Below are 25,174 nucleotides of genomic sequence, written 5' to 3' on the forward strand. Positions count from 1 at the left end.
TTTGTGGTTCTAGATATCTCTTAAAGCAGCGCAAATGAATATTCATGTTCCATTTTCATGTAACTGTGCTTCAGATATTTAATGAGACCCTGCTCTGTTCAGCCTCTTCTCTAGGTTAAACATTCCTAACTTCTTATAACTTTTCTGAACACCTTATCATCTTGCTTTTCTGCTGTTTGAACATTACAGTTACTCATTACCTGTCCTAAGTCGTGATGTCTAGAATGGGTTGCTGTAAACCACGTGCAGGCTATAGCGGAGCTCCCTGTCTCCCTCCCTCTGGGCCTCATGTGTCTGATAATGTAGCCTGAGCTTTTATTAGGGTTTTCAGTCATCGTGGAGCTTTCGGCCAGCTCCCTTTTACAGGTAGCCCTTCCCACCTCCCACCCCGCTACGAACTGTTCCTCCGGCCTGATCTTCCCTCTCCGGTACTTGTAAGAGTGACACTTTGATGGTACACATGGTACACTGTTAAATTTAGATTTGCTGGTTTTCGTCTACTCTTTTCACCTGTCAAGTTATTTAAAACACCCAATTTTGTCAGTAAGCAAATTGGACATCTTTTATGGTTGCAGAACTATCCTATGTCTGTTTCCTCATCTTAAAGCTGGGGTAGTACTACTTCACAGGTGACTTTTGAAAATGTATAAATGGAATTACTTATGCGTTTATTCTTTGAGCAATTACTGTGTGTTAAGTACTAGAGATAAAACATTTTATCATTGACAATATCAGATAAATAAAATGTTGTATGGTCCCTGCCTTCAGCTAATTTACATTCCAGTTTGTGGTCAATATTTCTCTTTTTGTTAAAAAAAATAAGAGTGATAATTAACTACTGTGTTCGTGCAAACATGTTAATCATAAGGGAATAGGTTACATGCCAAATTAGTAATAAAGATAGTAGTTGCTATTTATATTTGGATTGGTGCTCTATGAAATACTGAAGTCAGGAGCCCACTTTCAGGCCTCGTCCTTAGACAAAGCAGTGAAATGATTTGCAACCAGTGTACAAGCACTTCCCCTCTGAGCTTGAGCATTTTGAGGTGAAGTCTGGTCTTCTTAAAACAGTTCTCGGGAATGAGGTAAACTTTGTGAAATCAGCTGTTAAAGTCTGTGCGTTTTGAAAAGCCCCGTTCTGTATGTTGGAATTTCTTACTCGCTTACAGCCTTCTTTATTTTTATTTGTTTTTCTGCATGTCTCCATTTCATGCCATCTTTTTGGGGGGGGGGACGTGACCAAGGATTGAACCCGGGCCATGATGGTGAAAGCGCCAAGTCCTAACCGCTGGGCCGCCAGGGAACTCCACATTTCATGCCATCGTTTAATCGTTCTCTTCTAACGTGGCCCGTGTAAATAGTGAGCATATTTATTATAGACCAGTTACATTAGTTCTCCAGTTACGAGTCAGGTGCAACATAAGCAGTTTGTTGTCAGACAGTTTTTTTTATTAAAGACACAGCCTCAAGATTTCTTTGAATATATCTTTAGAGTATATCTGGGTGATCTTTTTTGGACTCACAGTTCGATCTTTCTAAGTGCTAATTCAAGTAATGGTTCCTAGTATTTCTAAAGCCTTCATTTAAATTAAACTCAGATGTGTATTCAACAGTTATTATGTATCAGGCATAGTGTTGGTGTCTCTCATTTTATTTCATAATTAAATTATTTTAAATAAATAACCTGAAGTACCTTTTTATTGGTCAAAGTAGAAAAAATAAGAATTCTAGCCCCGATTTCCTCTGTGAGGAGGGTGTGTGGGGGGACCTGTCTGAAGTTCACCCGGGGATGAAACAGATTATGTGAAATGTAGGGATGAATTACGGTGTGAAGAATTTGTCAGATAATCAACTTTTTTTTTTTTTTTTTTTAGAAAGGAATCGTAATACTAATGGGATGTTTGGGGTTTAGGAAAAGAGACATAAAACTTCTGACCGTACCTTGCACAGTTTTGCATTGGCTTGGTGCTCAATGGGTTTGGTGTGGTCGTGTAGAAAATAGCGCTTTAAAATGTCATTTCTTTGATGAACAATAAAACATTAGGGTTCAAATTTGTAAAATTTTACGTTTCCAGATATTGAAGAATAAATTCTTCCTGCCTCTCCAACAGATTTTCTCCAACCTCTGTAGTTTTTCCTCTGGGGAAGGGAGAAGAGGGAAAAAAATCAACATACGTATAGTGGATAAAGTAAATTATATTAGAAACCTGGAGTTCTATTTTGTGTTCTTCCAAACTACTAACTCTATATAATCGCATACACTTTATTTTTCTGGGAGAGACGAATACATTATTTTATTGCTTCCTTGGGTTTTGACCAAGCTTAATTAAATGTTTGTAAAGCACTTGGAGATCTATGGATAAACACTATAGATATTATACGTAAATAAACACATATTAATCCTAAATGTGGTTAATAATTACTGAGAACAGACCATTTTTCTCAATTTCATAGTAATTAAAAAGGGCATACTTTAGGTGGAAAAAAGTATAAATGAATACGATGGTTTTAAATTTAGCATGGAAAAGCTTAAGTAATTTCTTGAATTGTGTTATGTAATCACTATCTTTTGGGTCATTGTTGCTGATAATTTAGAAGTCATTAGAAGTTCTTAACACAGGCAGAAAGCTGTTATGGGGTCCTTTTTCTAGCTGGATCTATTTAATGCTGTTTGCTAAATCTAGATGGTTAAGGAATAGGGTAAATAGAACCAAATTCAGCCGAAGGGTGATTTTTTTCTTCTTTGTGTAAAATCTGTAATATGGGATTCTCTTAAATCGTCAGTTCGTATTTTATGTTTGGCATATTATAACCTGGTATAATTGTATTTCATTGTACAAGGTAGCAGGGATAGTAAAATTTCAGTACTGCAATCATGAGTTTTCAAATGTGTAGGCTGTAGGCGTGGAGCCAGGTTGGGAGAGAAATCTCACCAGTCTCAGCCCAGAAAAGCGTCAGTGCCTGAGGATGTGTGACTCTGACTTCATCTCTCAGGGTCCCGGATGAGGTTAGTTTCCTCCTCCAGAGAAGTGACAGGTTTTTCTGCGAAGACAAGCAACGCGAAATCTTCCCCTAAAAGGTCGGCCGCCATCAGCATGGAGGTGATTTGACTTCACCTTGGAGACAGGTTTCTGTCACGTGGGCCTGTGGGGCATGGGCTGGATGGGCGAAAGTTGTGCAGCTTCATCATTTAGTTCTTGAGTTGCCATTGGCTTTATTTGCGTGTGTAGTAAAATACACATAACATTTAAATTTATCATTTTAACCATTTTTAAGTGTCCAGTTCAGTGGCATTAAGTACATTCACCTCATTATGCAACCATCACCACCATCCATTTCCAGAACATTTTCATCTTCCCAGAAGAAGCTCCATACCCATTAAACATGACTCCTCATTCCTCCCAGCCCCTGGCCGCCTCCATTGTCCTTTCTGTCTGTGAAGTTGATTATTCTAGGTACTTCATACAAGTGTAGTCAGTCATACAGTGTTTGTCTTTCCGTGACTGAATCATTTCACTTTAGCACAGTGTCTTCAAGGCGTGTCCTTGTTGTAGCTCGTTAGAGAATCTTGTTCCTTTTTAAGACCGAATATTCCATTGTACTGATACGTATATACCACATTTTGTTTATGCATTCATTCATAGATGGACGCTTGGGTTGCTTCTAGCTTTTACCTTTTTTTTTTTTTTTCCCAAGGTTTTATGTTTTAGAGCAGTTTCAGGTTTACAGCAGAATTGAGAAAAAGGTACAGAGATTTCCCATATATCTCCGCCCCCATGCATAGCCTCACTCACCAGGATAGTACTTTTTTTTTTTTTTTTTTTTTTTTAACCAAGGATGATCCTACATGGACACATCATATTCGTGCAAAGTCCATAGTTTACCTTAGGGTTCACTCTTGGTGTAGTACAGATGGGTTTGGACAAATGTATAATGACGTGTATCCATCATTATAACATCATACGGAGTATTTTCTCTGTGCTCTGCCTGTTCATTCCCAGTGCACCTACCCTCCCTCCACAACTGCTGATCTTTTACTGTCTCTATAGTTTTGTCTTTTCCAGAATGTCGTGTAGTTGGAATCATACAGTATGTAGCCTTTGGAGATTGGCTTCATTCACTTAGTAATATGCACTTAAGGTTTCTCTATGTCTTTTCATGGCTTGATAGCTGGTTGCTTTTTTAGCGCTGGATAATATTTCACTGTCTTGACATACCACAGTTTATTTATACATTCACCTACTCAAGGACCTCTTGGTGTGGTTTCCAAGTTTTGTCAGTTATGAATAAAATAGCTATAAATATTCATGTGCAGGTTTTTGTGTGGACATAAGTTTTCAGTTGCTTTGGGTATATATCAGGGAGTGGGATTGCTGGATCATCAGGTAGAAGTATGTTTAGCTTTGTAAGAAACCACCACACGGCCTTCCAACGTGGCCACACCATTTTGCATTCCCATCAGCAATGAGTGAGAGTTCCTGTGGCTCCACATCCTCGCCAGCATCTGGTGATGTCAGTGTCTGGGGGTTTGACCATCCTAATAGGTGAACAGTGGCACCTCGTTATTGTTTTGATTTGCATTGCCCTGATGACGTATGGTGTGGAGCGTCTTTTCATGTCCTTATTTGCCATGTGTGTATCTTCTTTAGTGAGGTTTCTAGTAAGGTCTTCAGCCCATTTTTAACTCAAGTTTTATCTTATTGTTGAGTTTTAAGAGCTCTTTGTATATGTTGGATAAGAGTCCTTTATCAGATGTCTTTTGCAAATATTTTTTCCCAGTCTGTGGCTTGTCTTCTAGTTCCCTTAATATTGTCTTTCACAGAGCAGAAGTTTTTATTTTAGTGAATCCAGCTTATCCATTATTTCTTTCATGCATCATGTTTGGTGTTGTATCTAAAAAGGCATCACCGTACTCAAGGTCGTCTACGTTTCCTCTTATTATCTTGTAGGAGTTCTATAGTATTGCGTTTTACATTTAGGTCTGTGATCCACTTTGAGTTAATTTTTGTGGGTGGCGTAAGGCCTGTTTCTAGATGATGATGATGATTTTTGCGTATGGATGTCCGTTTGTTCCAGCACCATTTGTTGAAGAGACTCTCTTTGCTCTATTATATTGCCTTTTCCCTTTGTCAAAGAACAGCACTGTTCACTTTTAAATAATTCATTTGTCTGTTATAGAAAAATGTTTGGGATTTTTTTTGTTAGGGACTGGTTTACAAGATCAAATATGGTCTTGCTAATGTCCATTCCCAGTCACTGGGGATTTCATTCATTCAAAAAGTGTTGATTGTATACAACACGTAGCGTGCTATGCACTGCAAGTCCAGTGGCACGCAGGCAAGCATGGTGCCAGCCATGAAGGAGAGGGGTGTGTAGCAGGGGAAAAGCAAACACTAACTGCACATAATTTCGTGATTAAGCATGAACTCACGGCATGACAGGAAAAGTGATATACAACATGATGGTAGTTTTGAGGGCATTTCACCAGTGTGTTTTGAGGGGTGGAGTAGGAGTCGGTCAGGAAAGGGAGGGTGAGGAAGAGTTCAAGGCAGAGGAAATAACATGTGAAAAGGTCCTCTTGCCCCTTCAAGGAAGCAAGAGCAGCTGAGGTGACCTGAGGGTCTGAGTGTGGGGTGAGTCTTGAAGACATGCAGGTCTTGCAGATACTACAAGAGTTTTAGTCTGTGCGCTGAGATCAGTGGGAAGCCATGCATGTGTCTGGGTTTGAAAAGGGGGCTCAATGGATTCAGATGAAATGACCAGAGTTTAGTTTTTTAAAGATCTCAGAGGCAGTCTGTTAAATGGGTTGAGTGGACGAGGTTAGAACTGAGTTCTATAAGGAGACTTTTTGCAGTTTTCGCAGCAAAAAATAATGATTGGAGTGGGATGGTAGCAGCGGAGATGGAGAGAAATCTGAATTGTAGAGAAGGTAGAGACGTCATTAGTGGGATACTGTGACGGATCAGATGTGGAGAAGGGTGTTAAGGGTGACTTGTCGATGTCTCAGGCATTATAACAGGACCGTGGTGGTCCTTCATTTGAGAGGGTGGTGCGGTGAGGGAGTGATAGAGCCAAAGTAGGTGGTTCCTCAGAGGTTTGGGTGTGAAGTGGGGAAGAGGTCAGACAGTAGCCACAGGAGAAGGTAGGATCTCGGCAAGGTTTCTGGTTTTGGTTTTGTTTCTGAGATGGGAGAGACCTAACATATTTAAAAGTGGAGAACCTCTAGTTGTGGGCGAGAGGTTGAGTGGATGATATAAGAGGTCTATGGACGGGGCATGCTGGGGGGAGAAGGATCCCAAACAGAGATGTGGAGGGTCTGGCTGCCTTCAGATGTGAGGGGAGAGGAAAGAGAATAAGTGGTGTGGGAGCCGGCTTAGGGGGCAGCAGGCACGGGCAGCTCCAAAGTCAGTTACTCAAGTGCCTAGATTTTCCATATCTATTTTCGATTGTGGATACCATTTATAGATAGATGCGACCATGAGAAACGGACCAGGGCTTCCAAGCTAAAATGTCAACAGTAGTGCTGTCTTTTCAAATAACCTACTAACCCGGGTGGAGTTCAGTGTCTGTGGTAGAATTACACAACCTTATTAAATTTCAACTTTCTACCTCTAAAAGAAGTTTGATTTGGTTTTTTAAAAAAATCCTGAGTGGGTTTATTTTGATATTATTTGCAAGGTGCTGTGTGTGTGTGCCCGCGTGTGTGTATGGGTGGTTGTGAAAAAATCACATCTTCTAAATTTATACAAAGCTTGCATTTTGTGAATTTTTGGTGGGTACTTGTTTCCTATAGCACGGTGATATTCGAGGGTGGGGAAGAGGTCACAGCCCTCCTTGTTTCTTCCCCTTGGTGAAAAATCATATTTTAGTTCAAAGCTGTTCAAGTGAGTCCTTGCTCTGCTTTCCCACCCTGTCTTCAGAGATATGATTTGGAGTCAGCAATCAATGAATTCCATCCCTCTGAGACTTGCTTAACCTACAGCCGCTGATAAAATACAGGCAAGAGCTCGTTCCTTTATCTGAATCGTCCATTGCTACCTTAATGAGTGAAATGGTTAAGTAGAGGAGGGGGGCGAGCCTTAAGGAATGTGTGTACCGTTTGAGCTGAATATTTCAGTGTATATAGGGAGAGGGAGGGCGAGAGAGAAATCCACTTACATCACTAGAACTGCATTGAGTGTGAGCCTTGCAGGTTAAGAGACTCCAGTGTCTTGCTTTCTGCAGGAAGCAGCAATGCCGCCTGTTTCCTAAGAGGAATTTTTTTATTTAGAAAAGGAAGCTTTCTCTCTACCCAGGAAATGGCTTTCCTTGTGCGTTGCTATGCCAACTGCCTGCAGCCATGGTCCTCCAAAGTAAGCACAATAATGTAATTATATTGGTGTATTGCCTTCAGACTCATGCTTCCAAAGACTGTGTGTGTGCATGTGCCGTGTTTCTGTGAGTGACTCTTCTGCTGGCAGTCATGCTTGTGTTGAGTGTAAGGGACAGGCATCATTAGATCAAATGTCCGTCAGTGTCGTGCCGCTGAGATTAATTGTGCGGACTTGGTTAGTGGGGTGGGACAGAGATCACCGGTCACCGCTCCGTCAGCATCACTGGCAGCCAGGGAAGAGGTCCCGATTCACACGCTCTGCCCTGGCTCTTCCTTTCTTTCTCTTTCTCCTTTCTTCCGTGGTCGAAGGGGTCCGTATGTGTGATTGCAAATGAGACAAGAGTATTAACAATGCTTGGCTGAGTGCTGAAGACTGGTCCGTCCACCACCCTGACTAAGATCATTCTGTGGGAAGCCTTTTGGAGGGGGGTCTGTGCAGTCAGCCATTTTAGCTTTTTTTTTTTCTTCTTCCCCCTTTTCTTTTGCCTCTCGTTCTCCAGTCTCAGAAATGATCTTGTTCTCGGGGAGGACTGAGAGCTGGGTAAGGTTTCCTCAGTCTCGTCGTAGCCGGAGGTGGCTAGAGTTTCAGTGTTATAAAAATGGAGACCGGCAGGGTCTTGCGGATGCCTTTTCTGGTCCACAAGTGTGAGGGTTTTCAGCTCACCGGTAGTGAGACTTGAAGCGGCAGCTGGCTCCCCTCCTCCTCTTTTTTTCTTTCTTTCTTTCTTCATTTTTCTTTTAATTCGGTGCTGTCATTGGGGTGGCTTGGCATCCATGAGAGACCGGTGCATGATGTGTAAGTTCAGTCCAGCATATGTTTCTTCATTATGAAACCACTAGCAGTCCCAGCTAAGCATGGAGTTATGGGCCAGCAGGAGAAACATTCAGTAAGTACCTCAAACGCCGCTGTGCCGTGCTTCCACCTCGCGTCATAGAGAACGGCTTTAAAATGGGGATGATCGCTGTGTCTCTTCAGGGGAGGCATGTTTTTTAGAGGGTCTGAGAGTCTGCTTGGAGGAGGGAGGGTGACTTACAGCTGGCTTGTTCTTCCAATTTTGCTGTGATTTAACCAGTTTTTTCCAACAAGACCAGCAGTCCATTTAAAGCAAGATCACAAACGTTGTGAAACACTGGACGGCTGATTTTTATAATCAGAAATTAAAACTTGGCAATTCAGCTTTAACTTAGCACTTGAATAGTTTCTTAAAAATATTTGTACCGTTGAATTTAATGAGAGATCATGAAAAGGTTACTGGGAACAGGCGTCTGTAGTACGGAATTCACATGTAGGCTTGAAGGAGGGAGGAGAGCTTTGGTTATTGATTTGCTAATAAAACCATCAGTGGGACTCATCTGACTTCTTAACGTGAATTAACAGGTGATGAGAACACAGAATTTTTTTCTTTTTTTAATGCCACAAGTATCGCTTCTTTATAATTGATCCCATGAGTCAGCTCTGCATTTGTCACGCTGAAATCCCACAGGCAGCTCCTGCTGTTTGTGAGAAACACTTTTCTATGGTTAATACCAAGTCCGAGCCTCCTGTTCCAGGAATGTGAGTTCTCACTTTGCTGCCTTTATATCACCATGTTGGAAGTTTGCTGCCATCACACTAATTCATATGTGTGTGTCATATATATATATATATTTAAATGTCCCAGATGAAAATGCATATATTTAAGCAGCTTATATAGTAGTTAGTCTAAGTATTTTTAAAATGCCTATTTTTATATTCTGGCATCTAGCAAGTACTCTATTAGGGTATAGGAATTATCTTTTATGTATACTAAAAAGATTGAGATGTTCGACTCTGAAAATGGAGATAAATCGCTGAGGCTTTGAAAATTTATAGACAGAAGACCATGAATTAGAATATTTAGATGCCTAGGTTTATGGATCTAATTTGGTTTTGTTCACCATCACGAACAGAACTGTTAACTAAATCCGAGAGGTTTTTCTTAGATGAAGCTACCCATCAGGCATCGCCCTGCACGCCCAGAGAGTGGTGGGATGTTCCCGGGCAGTGGCTGTGTTGCAGGCGTGTTGTGATGCAGGGCTTGGCGCCCAGCCCCCTCGTAATGAGATCCTTGTGGTACCTCGCTAATTAAATCTCTCCGGATCAGATCCCAAAAAAGACCAGCCTTATACTTAATTTCACTAATAAGAAAGGTTGTCGTAGAGAAGTTCTACTCGGGTTAGATTTTAGTAACGGGGCCCCTGACGTGAAGGTCCTCCGCACTCGGGATTTTTCCCAGGGACCAGTAAGGTGTGTTACTTAAACTGCACTTGAGGAACCTCAGAAGCAAAGTTCAGGTCACAGGCTCTTTGTTTACCTTTTTCACATGTCCTTTCTCAGAATGGGGGGAGGGGCTTACTGAAATGAGTAATAATATAATTTTAATGAACAAAGAAAATAGTTTACTGGCGGGGGAGGAAAAAGTAGGACTAGATTTATGAAAAGGAGCAGTTGGGGCAGGTAATACCAAACAGTGTGTAGACGCCTATTCCATAAAGCGTATTTATTTCCTAACAAGTGCTTTACGTTTTAGTGAATTCCAGGGTAATGCTTTGACAAAAGTAACCCTAGCCATAAAATAGCTTTGAGTCAAGTGATATCTAGAAAGCGTGTCAGTGGTATCTCCCACCGTATTTCTGTTACAAATTGAAGTCCTGGAGTTCGCCGCCCACATCATCCTCTGGGGCAGGGTTGTCAGTTGGTGCCCTCAGGATCTTGCTACATGCTCCTTGTTGCTGAGACCTTTGGTTATGTAGACTTTGCTGGTTAATGAGCAGACCTTTAAGGCTTTAATTTTATGCAGGAGGTGAAAAGGAGAGCAGTGTCCCAGCTCTCACGTAGTAGGTGACTCAGTAAATAGCTGTTGAGCGGACATGAGTGGGACACCCCTCTTTTGACCTATGAGGCTTTCTGAGGATAATGTCAGAGCTCATTTTAAATGCGTGAAGTTTGGTAACGTCACAAATAACTTCCATTTTCGCCTCTTGGAAAAGTTTGTGGCTTTTTAAGTGGCTTTGCTTCTTCTTCTTTTTTTTCCCCTAAAATTTTATTTATTTATTTATTTATTTATTTATTTATTTTAACATCTTTATTGGAGTATAATTGCTTTACAGTGGTGTGTTAGTTTCTGCTTTATAACAAAGTGAATCAGTTATACATATACATATGTTCCCATATCTTTTCCCTTGTACATCTCCCTCCCTCCCACCCTCCCTATCCCACCCCTCTAGGTGGTCACAAAGCACCAAGCTGATCTCCCTGTGCTATGCGGCTGCTTCCCACTAGCTGTCTGTTTTACATTTGGTAGTGTATATATGTCCATGCCACTCTCTCACCCTGTCACATCTTACCCTTCCCCCTCCCCATATCCCCAAGTCCATTCTCTAGTAGGTCTGTGTCTTTATTCCCGTCTTGCCACTAGGTTCTTCATGCCCTTTTTTTTTTCTTCCTTAGATTCCATATATATGTGTTAGCATACTGTATTTGTTTTTCTCTTTCTGACTTACTTCACTCTGTATGACAGACTCTAGGTCCATCCACCTCACTACAAGTAACTCAATTTCGTTCCTTTTAATGGCTGAGTAATATTCCATTGTATATATGTGCCACATCTTCTTTATGCATTCATCTGTCGATGGACACTTAGGTTGCTTCCATGTCCTGGCTATTGTAAATAGAGCTGCAATGAACACTGTGGTACATGACTCTTTTTGAATCATGGTTTTCTCAGGGTATATGCCCAGCAGTGGGATTGCTGCTCAACATCACTAATCATTAGAGAAATGCAAATCAAAACTACAATGAGGTATCATCTCACACCGGTCAGAATGGCCATCATCAAAAAATCTAGAAACAATAAATGCTGGAGAGGGTGTGGAGAAAAGGGAACCCTCTTGCACTGTTGGTGGGAATGTAAATTGATACGACCACTATGGAGAACAGTATGGAGGTTCCTTAAAAAACTAAAAATAGGCTTTGCTTCTTTGACTATGGAAGTGAGTGAGATACTAAAAGGAACAACATTGAATCGGGGGCTTTTTTTGAAGCTGTGGTTGAGCAGGGGTAAACTCAGTTTTTCTACTTTGTGAGAACCTTTCAGATCTTACGGGCTTTTATTCTTTCCCTGTTGTGTGCCGTGCCTTCTCTCAGCTACTGGCGCTTAATAGGTGCACAGTAAACACTGCTGACTTTCTCATCTGAATGAATTTGGGTTCGTGAAGCCCCATGTACCCTTTACACTAGTGCCTTGTGTACGTTTTGTCACCTCTTCTCCCTGTCCTGGTCCCACCTGGCCAGGTGTGAACACCTGTGCGTCGCCGAGACGGCCCCCAGCACCGGGCTCTGTTCTCACCGCCACCTGGCACTCAGTCCGTCTCCAGGGGAGCCTTGTGATTTGGGGGCTTTTGACAATAAAAGGGGATTATTAACATTAAAAAAATGTATGCTAAAACTACATTTCAAAAAGACTGCTCTGGAACACTAGTGGCACAGACTGTTCATAGATGTTACACAAGAAAAGCTGCACAGGCTTAGGAAGTTGGGGGAAACCTGGGGGTGACAGGAAAGGGCCATTGCTCCATTTATCGGCTGTTCCATGTTCTACCCGCCCCCCCCCCCCGCCTTTTTGCACACCTCAGATGAGCTGGCGGGAGGAGGGTGCCTTCAGCGTGCTTCTGAAAGTTGTGCGATACACGATGACTTAGAAACTTCATAAATGTTTTACATGAATCACTTAAAATAAATCAACTTGGTATTATCAAACTGATCATCTAGTTGTCCTTTGCACATTTTATAGAAATTATTGATATATGTAGTGCGTTGTACTTGCAATAAAGGAGACTTCAGTCACGATGAAATGATGATTTTTAAAAAGTGGTTTATGTAAGAAAATGCCTACTTAAATGCAGGGAATAAACAGCAATAGCTATCATTTATTGAGTGCTTATTGTATGACAGGCACTATACTACATATTATCTGAATTATCACAACAACCCTTTAAAGAAAGATTTATTATCACCTTTTTAGAGATGATGAAAATGAGGCTTAGCGAGATTAAGAAATACCTTTTTCCCAGGCCTGTAGGTGGTGGAACCATCCCTGGAGCCCGGGTGTGTCTGATTTCACAGCCCTGCTTTAACCACCACCCTGTACTGCTTCTCCTTCTGTGGCCAAATTTAGTCTAAATCAGGTGTTTGGATTGTATACATATCAGAGCTGATGTTAATTATTGGAATACACGACTTGAAAAAAATGCATTTCTTCGGCTGCTCTTGTTTTTCCTGGTATGTGTGACATTCCAAGTTCATATAAAAGGGCAACACGGGCTTCCCTGGTGGCGCGGTGGTTGAGAATCTGCCTGCCAGTGCAGGGGACAAAGGTTCGAGCCCTCGTCTGGGAAGATCCCACGTGCCGCGGAGCAACTAGGCCCGTAGGCCACAACTACTGAGCCTGCGCGTCTGGAGCCTGTGCTCTGCAACAAGAGAGGCCGCGACAGTGAGAGGTCCGCGCACCATGATGAAGAGTGGCCCCCGCTTGCCGCAACTAGAGAAAGCCCTCGCACAGAGACGAAGACCCAACATAGCCAAAAATAAATAAATAAATAAATAAAATTAAAAAGAAATCTATTTATTAAAAAACAAAAAAAAGGGCAACAATATCATGATCAAAATTATTTTACAAACTTAAAAAATATAGTTTTATAGAACAATTTGATAGATGCAGTCAGTAAGCTTCTGTCCTTTTTGATGTGCTCTTGAGGCTTGAGTCGGGATGATAGGAATAGATGCCATTTAGCCCAGTTCCTTCTTCCTCCGGCTCTTCTGTGTCTGGCCCTGGCGTGTACCTTCTCATGTTTAATTGCTGCTTAACTCTTTAAGCATAAACTTGATGCCCGTACTTCCTCTGCGCCCTTTGTAACTTCAGACGGCCTGACCGTGGCCACCTGTGCTCCGCGGGCAGCCCTGAGCCTGACGGTTCCACGTCCCCGTTTCTGCCTCGGTAGAGTCTGCATCTGCCACGGAGCCCGACTTCTGCTCACGACCACCTCTCTGAAGTCCACGCTGGCCGTGGCTCGTCTGTAGCCACAGGTCATCGTTTCATGAGTCTGAGTTCCTACTGGTCACCGAAGACCTCTGTAATCTACATTCTCTCTCTTAGGAGCATATTTTTTTCCCAGCTGTGCTCTTTTCGCTTAGGACAAGGTGCTCTGATTACAGATGCTAAGGGCTCCTTTTCTTTTCCGATTTCTCAGCCTGCAGTGTTCTGTGCTTGACTTTCATTTGCTCCTTGTTTCTGTTCATATTTCTCTCTGCGTCCTCTGAATAATGATTTCGTGCCACTTAATATGTAAGTCTTCATTTTATTAATTGTTGTAATTGCTTTGGTCTCTGCGGTGAGTTGAGACATCGTATCTGGAGTGAATTCTCCCCCTTCCTCATACCAGGTGTGAAGAATATGGTTGGAATTCAGAACTGTTTATCAACTGTTAAGAGGACAGAATAGAGAAGGCTTTTCTAGGATGGAAGAATAGCAAGTGAGGGTCCACGGAGATGAGGAATTAGAAGGTTATGAGAAAAACAATGAGATCATCGCTATTGGAATGGATTATGTCAGCGAGAGTAGGTCAATACAGGTGACAGAGAGGAAGGCGTTAGGACACTTGACAAATTAATGGCTATAATATGAAGATCCAGTGAAGGAGTGTCACCGCCTCCCCCCCCACCCCCCTCCTGTCTTTAACTAGAAAAGAGTCAAGGAAACTCAATTTTGAAAAAATTGCTTTCATCCTACCATGACAATCTGACCTTGTCTGTAAACATTGGGTAGAGTGTCTTTTTAATATAATTTGATTGATGCATTTTCCTTAGCAGGGTAGAAAATAGCACCAAGATTAATCGTAGGTGTTAAGTTACTCCTCTTTTGGGTTAAGACTCTACCTCTTCTTTATCTGATCTTTATTTTGTCTATTATGACAGATATATTTCCCGAGATGAAATAAACTATCTCTTGGGGAGGTTTTCCACTGTGCTAGCTAACAGAGGCCTGAGAGGAAGCAATATCCTATTGTTTTATTCAAGGACAAGGTCATCTTGCCTTGGATTTGGGCCAAGAAACCCTGGCAACAAATAATAGATCTTTTTACCCTGTTAGAAGTAAAGAAATATGTTTTAAGAACTTGCCCACGCATTGCATACACAACTTGTATGTATAAGATTGAAAAAAGCTCTATCTCATTGTAGGACATATTAAAGAAGAATCCTTACTTTTAGTCAAAAGAAGAAGCATACTTTCCATCCTTGCTTTTAAACATTGTTTGGTAATGATCGATTTAAATATAGACTACATAAAAATAAAATCAATTAAGATTAGTTGGAAAAGAGAATGATCAATTAAAAAAAGAATACTCAAAATGCATCTTATTAGAATGTCAAGTATTTCTTCTTTAACTATTTAATCATAGTAAGAATAAAGTTACAGTTTTAATTCTCATTTAAAATATCATACTTTATATGTTTGAAATACTGATATTAAATTTAAACCAAAATAAATACTCTGTAAATTTGGTCATGTAGATATAATTATCCCTGAAATTTCTTTAGTCCATTTCCTTGATTTTAGGCCTGACCATACTCTTAAATATTTTATTCAGGTAATCTGTTTAAGAATCCTTTCAAGAGTGATGGTTGAGTTTCCTTCTTTTTTCCTGTGCTTAATAATCATGTAAAAATTATTTTTATTTAATTTAAATCCTTAATGAAGTACCTTTTAGTGCTTACTTTATGTACCTAGTGAAAAAAAAGGCAACTTAACTACTGTCAGGTCTGTAGCAATCTTCTCTAAACTTTTGAAAACTTTTCCTACTTAGATCAAATGACCATTTTATCTTTATCCATATATTTTGTTTGGATTATGATTTAGTTATGAGCTTTTAAAGTTTTTTTTAAAACAAAAGAAAATGAGTGTCGTTATATACATAGAGGTATACTCGTGAGGGAGAGTGGGGTGCAAGTGTGTGTGTGTGTGTGTGTGTGTGTGTGATTTAAATGAAAGTTAGTAAATGTCCTCAAGGTCTCTGTTAATTTCCTTGTCCTAAGATCTTTGCTTTCTCTGACGTCCTTATTTCTCTTCATCATTAAGAAATGGTCTTTATTTTCGGAGGTCTGACCGACACATGCTTGTGATTGTTTCCATGTACGGTATTAAAATGCCAGGGCTATTAGTACCATCTTAGGTGTTACACAGAACGAGTTAAATAAAAGTGTCTATTTTTGGGAACATAGATAAGAAGCTTGTTCAAAAACATACAAGAGACCATAAATGCACATTTACACGCTAAAGCACGTAAAGAAATGATGCAAGAGAACACTTGCACCAAAGCATCACATCGAGTGTAGCACACACGCTGGCCTCTCGGACCCTTGGTCCCTGCCCCTCCCTTTCCTGCTGGTCTAGAAACACCCTGGCCACGCAGAACTGGTCACTTGTCAACCTCTGCCATTTCTTCTTGTTGACCAAACCTGGGCCTTTTGTGTTAGTTATGCTGTGTTTCATTCTCTCTCTCTCTCTCTCTCTCTCTATATATACGTGGCGTGTGTGTATATTATACATAATGATCTTATTTACTTGTACAGTCTGTGATAATGTCATATCCGCATAATGTATCGGTCAGCCCCCAATCAGTGTTTCTTCTGTCAAGTCATTATACACATATTCCCCACGTGCTTCAAATCTCCTCACTTCATTTCAGTATACCAGATCCTCTTTATCACTTACACTACCTGCTCATTATAAAGGCTGTTCTCAGAGACATCATAGGCATGGACTCACTTTACAGTTTTTGATCAATAAAGTGACAATCTGAAAAACACTTTTGAGTTAGTAAGGTACATATTCTTCTTTAGTGAACTCCGAAGAAGTACATTACTGGTTTATAATGTTGACTTGGTTTCATTATAAAATAAAACATACCCCCCCTTATGTATGCATGTATTTCATGCATGTGTGTGTGTTTGTGTAAACATGATTAATCCAGAATCTCATCTCTAATTTAGGTATGTAGAAAAAGCTAGAATTCTGTAATGTATTGATAGACGGTAATTTTCAGGGATATCTGAAAACATGTGTAATCTCCTCTGATAACCATTTTATTTTCTTACAGCTCTAATTTAAAGATCTTAAAAATACAGATTATGATGGGGGCACCTTATTATGGGTTATCTCCGATAGGTGAACATTTCACTAATTTTAAGTTCTAGCGCACAACTTCACACCTTTCATAATAAAAGACAGTGAAACACGGCTGTAAAAAAGGCGTAGAATTGTAACCTTTGGTTGTCTCTATTCTGCTAGAAAAAAAAGAATGGGTTCAACCTGACATTTTTACTCTAAGTTTTAATAGTGAAAGCGCTCTCTTTTTTTACTTTTCTCAGTAATTAAGAAAAATTTGGAGTTAAGTGGGAGTGTCGTGGCATGTAGTTTTTCTGAGTTTTCTGAAACCGAGAAGTTCATAGGTACCTTTAGTATTGGTGAAAAAGATTGCTTCAAGTTGTCAGTACGGATCTGGAAGGCTTCTGTAGTTACCGGGCCTACAGTGTCTGGGTTGCTGGGGACGGAGCGAGGTTGGCAGAAGTTGAATGGTGAGCACAATTTACATGTCAGGTTTCCAGTAATTGAGAATGTGAAGGATGAAATTAACTTTTTCTTTATGGCTAATTAATCTTAGACTTACTTGTTGTCTTAAAAGTATACTTTTCTTATTTTAAATGGCAATTTAAAAATATAAATATAATACTTTCATATTAACGTATAAGGTCTCCTATTTGTTATTGAAATTCATTCCACTTGTGGAAACAATCAAATGTCAAAATCATACTACTTTAGGGATAATATTTACCTAAATATAAAACTGTTTTATTTACAAGAGTTACCCTTTGAATAGCAAAGCTAAATTTCAGTGCTTGTTTTGTGTTATGGCTATTTAGGTGTCAGTTTGGTCTGTGGTTTGTCCATTATTAATTTTGTTCATTATTTATAATTTTAAAAAATACATAGCTATACATGTGTTTATTAAAGAAAAAATAGAAAACAGATGAAGACAAGGACAGAAAAAGAATCACAATTTTACTACCCAGATAACCATTGGTAACATTTTGATACATAGCCTCTTATTGTAGAAATGTTTTGTTTTGTTTTGTTTTGAATTTATTTTATTTATTTATTTTTGGCTGTGTTGGGTCTTCGTTGTGGTGCGTGGGCTTCTCACTGCAGCGGCCTCTCTCGTTGTGGAGCACGGGCTCTAGGCACGTGGGCTTCAGCAGTTGTGGCACACAGGCTCAGTAGTTGTGGCTCGTGGGCTCTAGAGCACAGGCTCGGTAGTTGTGGCACACGGGCTCAGCTGCTCCGCGGCATGTGGGATCCTCCTGAACCAGGGCTCGAACCCGTGTCCCCTGTATTGGCAGGCGGACTCCCAACCCCTGGACCACCAGGGAAGTCCCAGAAATGTTGTTTATATTATACCATAGCATAAAATCTGGCACTGATATTTGTTCTAGACTTCTCCCAACCCCCAAATATATGTAGAAGGTATATTTAAGGACAACTTATTTAAGAGACACGTTGTAACTATTATGAAGCTTCTATCATGAACTGCTTTGTCTACTTTGTAGTTTTAAAGTTTGCCATATAATATACATTAATATGTAACATGATATATGTATTATATATAATGTAGTATATATAATATATACATAAAATTGAGGGAAAAGTTACTTACTTAAAACCTTCTTTAGTTACTGTTAGAATTCCATTCCAATATGGGAAAGGAAGAATCCAGTGTGATTTTAATAAAGTTTACTGTACTCATACCATTGTGCCTTTCTTGAAGTGGATGCAAAATTTTAAGATAAAAAGTCAATATTAAAGTGTCAAAAGAAAAAGAAGTGAACTTTCAACTAGCTTAGCTAAAGAAAATATTGATATAAACACCTGTGACAACATTCCTTTCCTCTTCCCATTCCACTGGATAGCATGTCTTTTACCACTGAAATCCTTTGTGTTCCTTTTAGTTGGGCATATTTCCAGACTTCTTTCCCCTTCATTATCCTGTTTTCGTTTTGCCCCCCGAAAAAAATTAACAGACTGATATAAGTAAGATTTAAAGAATGTCTTTGAAGAAGCAAACATCACAGAAGTTGATAGTAGTGATATTAAATGAAAAGTTCATTTTGCTCTAGAAAAAGAGCTATGGGTAACCTAAATGCCTTTCAGTTTTTTCTCAGAGCAAGAAACTACTTAAGGTCTGTCTTTGAATAGAAGAGGAGAAGAGAGGTTGTAGTTCTCATTTAACAAAAGTGTCTTCAATATTAGTGGAATAAAATGTCAAAATAAACTGAGTACTTTTTAAATTAGTAGCTGGTAAGAAGTAAGTCTGTATTGATGTGAAAAGTATCTGGATTAAAAGAAATACATTAAAATTAATGTAAAATTAATTAAAAATTACAGAAAGTTATTAACATTACTCTTGTCCTTTTTTAATCGAAGTTTAATTTTGTCCATTTTGAAATTATATGTTCTACCTATTGCCTTTTGAAAAGAGAAAATTAATAATGAAACAATATATTTTGAATGTTTTCTTGTGGGTTTTATCCAGATTTCTATAAAAGTGATTTAAAAATATGGTTTGAAAATTTTGCCTCTGGTTGGAAGTAACATATATTTAAATGCTGGGTGAGCAGTAGGGCCAACAAAATACATAGGAGGCCCCCGGCAGGAATGTCACTTGTGACTCAAGTAGATGAAGAAGGAAATAAGACTTGAGCTGTGCCACAAATAGGGGTGGGAGACAAGCGAGGTGTAAAGAGAAAAGAAAACGGGGCTATTAGCAAGGCAAGAGGAATGAGCTGAAGCAGTGAATCGAAAGTGTCTGTGTACAATTAAGGAACAGTGAGTGGGACTTCCCTGGAGGTGCAGTGGTTAAGAATCCGCCTGCCAGTGCAGGGGGCACGGGTTCGAGCCCTGGTCCGGGAAGATCCCACATGCCGCAGAGCAACTAAGCTCGTGTGCCACAACTACTGAGCCTGCGTTCTAGAGCCCGTGAGCCACAACTACTGAGCCCATGAGCCACAGCTACTGAGCCCGCGTGCCACAGCTACTGAAGCCCGCACGCCTAGAGCCCGTGCTCCGCAACAAGAGAAGCCACTGCAATGAGAAGCCCGCGCACCACAGTGAAGAGTAGCCCTCGCTCGCCGCAGCTAGAGAAAGCCCGCGTGCAGCAACGAAGACCCAACGCAGCCAAAAATAAATAAATAAATAAAATTTTTTTTTTTTAAGAAAAGGAACAGTGAGTGGATCAGTGTGGCTGGCGTGGCCGGCATGGAGGGGCAGCTGGGGGATGCAGGTTGATGAAGGAGGGGGCTTTGAATGTCAAGTCGGAGAGCTTTGGCCTCGTGCTGTCGATTTATGTAGTAATTAGAAAGCCATCAACGGTAAAATACAAGGAGATAAAAGTGTGATGTGGGATAACCGTGTTCCCGATTTTGGTTTCTGAAGTCTGGGCTTTGTGTTAGGGCTTCCTTTAGGGCGGCTGGTAGTCACACTATCTGTGTTAATCTGCACGTAGTTGGCTAACCTAAGGCACTGGGGGTTGGTTCACTTGACTTTCAAGGACCCAGGATTTTCTTTTCATTGACTGTAAGGCGGATCCCGGTTTCAAAGATGTTAAAATTAAAAAGGAAACTGTGCACCTTAGAATCTGTGAAATGTACTACTAGCCACATTAGTATAATGGTGTGCCTAATGTAGCAATATATGTATGTTACAAGAAGAGCAGTGGGCTTATAGTTGTGGAACTAGATGTGCCAGATGACTTGTTTGAGGGAAATGTGTTCTGTGTTTGGTCTCGGGTATTTGAGTGTGAGGAAGTCTTGGCTCCTGTCTTAGACCTGCTCACAGACTAGGAGCAGAGAGAGACGCGCTGACACGTGCCCGGAGTCTTGTGGATGAGGGGGCAGGGAACGTGCCGGCAGCTGGAGCCCACCAGGTGCATGAGGTTGGACGTGGGGGGCAAGGGCGTTTCAGGCAGATGGACTTGGAGGTTTTCAGTAGAGCCTCAGAGTCATCGTGATGGAAGAGGAGAAGCCCAAGGCGAAGCGGGGTTGGAGCTGCCCTGCTCTCATATTCAGTGCCAGACTCTCGTCGTTGATAGGGTGCTGTTGTTCCTACCCCACAGGAGCCTGAATCCTGAAACACACTGAAATGTTGGGGCTGGCCAGAAAGTTCGTTCGGGCTTTCCCAGCCGTTATGGGGGGACCCGAACGAACTTTTTGGCCAACCCGATAACGACCCAGGGATCTGCAGGAGCTCCCAGGACTTATCAGGGGCTGGGTGGGGGGATCTCAGTGAGAAAACGATGCTGCTCCCGGTGACCCATCTGTAAACACCACCCAGTGCGGGAAATAGTTTGTACCCGTGGTCATGAAGGCTGTCATCTGAGCAGCTGTAACCCTTGTGAAGGAAGTTACACGAAGGGGAGGGATTAATAAGAACTGTAGCCTCGTGAGCAGAGCAGGGCTGCAGAGCCAGGAGCCCGGATCTACGTTCTGGCTTCACCACTCGCTGTGTGATGCTGGCTAAGTGTTTAGCTCTTCTATCACATGGAATCCTCCTTTGTCAAATGGAGATAAATGGCTGTGTGGCGACTAGAGGTAAAACCTATGGAGTGCTTAGAGCGATGCATGGCCCGTCACAAGCACAGTTCTTAGGTTTTTTAAAGATGTTGTTTATCCAGAAGGTAAGGAAAATTAAATCTGTCGCGCAGGTGGGTCAGAGACCGTGTGTTAGGTTTTCCCTTGGCTTAGATGACGTGTCCTTGAGTTGATTCGCTTTGTTTTCTCTGCAGTTCCATACTCAGCAAGCAACCTTCTGTTGATTATTCAATATTAGAGTAAAAAAATAATAGCAATAATGTCATTAGCTAAAGTGGAAGGCTTTCTGTGTTCTTAGGCAATGTTCTACAATAGAAGTATATCCCCTTTTTATACATGAAGAAATTAAGGCATAGAGCAGTAAAGTAACTTTCCCAAAGTAATACAGCTAACACATGGTGGAGCCAATGGCAGTCTCTCCTTGTACATGCAGACACACACACCCACACACGTGTGCACATGCAGATCTATTTGTGGAAGCTACATGAAATACCTAAATATGCTTCTCCTACATTGTTGCCAAGGATGGACCAATTCCTTGTTTTCTGTGTGTCCCGTGGATTATAATTCTCATCAGACAGTTTGAGAACAGGTTATTCCTCCCCCTACATTCTGAGTTGATTTTCTTTAGTGTAAGTTTCAAAGGGATTTCTTATGTGTGATGTAGTAACTGCCATTCTTACCATAAAATATAGAGTGCTTTGATGTTGAAGGAAATAAACCCTTCAAGTTTGGCCAGAATGGCAAGAATACAATTTTGTATTGAAGAATAACTCTTTACATGAAAGTTTTCTCTTGTTAATGCAACTTTTTACAGGAAGGTCACCATGCTTATCTGAGATTTCCCATCTGTATGGTTCTCCGGAGGTCTTTTACAATCACTCTGTTTTTAGACTTGACTATAGAAAAGAATCCTGTTTCCGACTTACTGTTTGGATGATATGATTGCTCTCTTCATTTGTTTCCAGTTAGATAAGTAATTTATAAGGAGCTAATTTTAACATATAGCCAGATGAAAGAGTTTTCTCAGCCAGACAGACTTAGCAACACTGTCTTGGCCATTTAAAATACAGATGTGAATAATAATTAGGTCCATCTTTATTACAATCTTGACATCTCTTTAGCCTTTATCGCTGTAACGCATATTCTTGGGACTGTGGAACATAACGGTAACTTGTAGGGGCTGTACTCTCACGTGGCCATCATGAAGTGACCTGGTATCCAGTGATGATGGTTCTCCTTGCATTAAGAACAGTCTTGTCTTGCAAATAAGTTCATTTGTATCATTCTTTTTTTAGATTATGCATATAGGTGATATCATATGATATTTGTCTTTGTCTGACTTACTTATTTGGGATTAACTTATTTGGGATTGCTATATCTAAAATAGATAACCAACAAGGACCTACTGTATAGCACAGGGGATGCTACTCAATATTTTGTGCTGGCCTATATGGGAAAAGAATCTGAAAAAGAATAGATACGTGTATATGTGTAACTGAATCACTTTGCTGTACACCTGAAGCTAGCACAACATTGTTAATCAACTATGCTCCAATATAAAATAAAAATTAAAAAAAAAAAGAGCAGTTTGTCTTGGCTCTGCTACTGGCCCTGGATTCAGTATCCATCCTTTGTAAGGAGGAGGGTGGGCGGGGCCTCCTCATCCTAGGCAGGGTTAGAGAGCATCCTTCAAGGCATATGTATCAAGTACTGGCTGTGTTAGCCATGGATATATTCATTACTACGTATTATTTCTTCCCTCTATTTTGTTCCCTCCTTCAAGTGTTATCCAAAGATACTGTGGAAAAAAGATTTTGCCGTCAATTGCTTTATAGTAAAGTTAACGGGTGTCTTTGAAGCGTTAGCCTGAGCCTGAGAGCAAAAGGGATGCACATGAAAGTGTCGCGTGCAGCAAAACTCACTTATCACCGCTGCCCAGTGCCTGACACTGTCAGGCGTGCTGATGAGGACATTTAAAGCAAAATCCCCTTCATTTCAACTGTGAGCCTTTCCCCATAGTACTAGGAAGGAAGGAACGACTTCAGCTAGGTTTTTTATTTTTACAATAAAATATGTACCGAGACCTTGCTTTGAGTCCTTGTTCTGATGTTGACTAGCTGTGCAGAGCTACTAGGCAAGTCGTTTTTTTTTAAATTTATTTATGTATGTATGTATGTATGTATGTATTTATTTTTGGCTGCATCGGGTCTTCGTTGCTGCACGTGGGCTTTCTCTAGTTTGCAGCGAGCGGGGGCTACTCTTCGCTGCGGTGCACGGACTTCTCATTGCAGTGGCTTCTCTTGTTGCGGAGCACGGGCTCTAGGCGTGTGGGCTCAGTAGTTGTGGCTCGTGGGCTCAGTAGTTGTGGCACGCGGGCTCAGTAGTTGCGGCATGTGGGCTCAGTAGTTGTGTGCGGGCTTCTCATTGCAGTGGCTTCTCTTGTTGTGGAGCACGGGCTCTAGGCACGTGGGCTCAGTGGTTGTGGCTTGCGGGCTCAGTAGTTGTGGCATGCGGGCTCAGTAGTTGTGGCGCACGGGCTCAGTAGTTGTGGCATGCGGGCTCAGTAGTTGTGGTGCACAGGCTTAGTTGCTCCGCGGCATGAGGCAAGTCATCTGACGTCTTCAAGTTCCTGTTTTCTCAGTTCACAGCGGAGATCATGATTACGATACCAGTCTCCCCACAGCATGAGTTTGAAGATTATGAATGATTATGGTAATAGCTACATTATTTTACTAAGTGCTTTACATATATTATTTTCTTCAATCATCAAAATGATACTAGGAGCCAAGTGAGATTCTCCCAGTCTTACAGATGAAAAACTTGAGGTTTAAAGGAGGAAAACATAAAAAGAGTTAATGTTTTCAGAGTCTTTTTGCAAACTCTAAAGCCTATGTGAGTGTCAGTTATCAACATTAGATTATAGTACTCCAGGGTCAGTCCCTTGTGGGTTGGAGACCTACCTCTTCTGTGTAGCTGTGTGGCATTGAGCAGATGACTTGAATGTTCTGAACCATTTTTCCTAGTCTTTAAAGTGCTGTTCATGATGCTTACCTCATAGGTTGCTTCTGGGGGGTTCCATATATGGCACAGGATCTTGCACACAGTGGCATCCATGAACTAGATTCCCACTTTTCCAGCCAGAAGATTTCCCTTTTTTGGTTTTTAAATAGAATGTTGACAGTGATTCAGACATGTATTTTCCCTTATCTAATTTTAAGTTCATAGAACATGATTCTCTGTTGGACATCTTTAGATCAATTATGATTTGCTTTAAGGTCCATCATTAACTACTTTTTACAAATCGGTACTGGTTTTCAGAATAGCTCATAAAAGATCATAGTTGCTAAGAAAAATTCCTGTTCAATTTTTCACAAGTACTTAAAAAATTTTCCCCACTTATTAAGTGATTTTGTGCAAGCAGAGCTGCTTAGTAAGACCTGTCTGTCTTTGTAGTCATTTCGCGCGCGCGCGCGTGTGTGTGTGTGTTTGCAAGGAGGTATTTTTAGATAGTTTAGCTGAACAGCAATCTGACGTCTTTAGAGGAGACATCAGTTCATTATGTGGATACAAATTCTATGCTTTCAGCTTTTATACACCAAGTCTTAATTTAAATCTGTTCTTCTTGCCGTTTCTAACGAAAGAGACTATATCATGGTATGTATTCTGTTTCTTCCTAAGGCTGGCCTTTCTAGTTAACCTCTGCTTAGAGAAACGATCAAGGTAGAAATGCCTGTATTTGCTCACAACTTAATATAGATTATAGAAGCGTGGAATTTTGGGTCATATTTAAATATGCCATTATACATCATGCTACACAGTGTTTTTCTATTGCGATGTGATTCAGGGGATTTAAAATAGTCATTATGGGCTCATAAATGCTGCTTTCTTATAAGAAGAACAATTTAAAGGCCAGGATGTGGGAGTTCTATACCTCTAACTGTACATATTGCTTTATCAGTTCAAAAAATGCCTTTTGCTTCGTGAAAGATAATTTAATGCTGAGTATGTAAGAGGAACATGGTTATTTGCTCTTGTTGATCTAAACAGTGTTATGTATTAAGTTACGATATCTTCTTTCATCT

General features: G+C 40.7%; 1 protein-coding gene across 12 annotated transcripts in view; it reads left to right on the forward strand.

Annotated features, from left to right (window-relative positions):
• RAPGEF2 (Rap guanine nucleotide exchange factor 2) overlaps nt 1–25,174 on the forward strand; it is a 246,738-nt gene that overhangs the window by 145,133 nt on the left and 76,431 nt on the right. The window contains exon 1 of one of the 12 annotated variants that reach the window (XM_082461633.1): nt 7,441–8,259. The exons of the other annotated variants lie outside the window; for them this stretch is intronic. Coding sequence (XP_082317759.1) covers nt 8,200–8,259 — 60 coding nt within the window. The 5' untranslated portion in view covers nt 7,441–8,199. Of the gene's footprint in view, nt 1–7,440; nt 8,260–25,174 lie in introns of those variants that run through there. 12 annotated transcript variants of the gene reach the window in all.

Source organism: Balaenoptera physalus (assembly GCF_965194825.1).
Source record: "Balaenoptera physalus genome assembly, chromosome: 5".
NCBI lineage: Eukaryota > Metazoa > Chordata > Mammalia > Artiodactyla > Balaenopteridae > Balaenoptera > Balaenoptera physalus.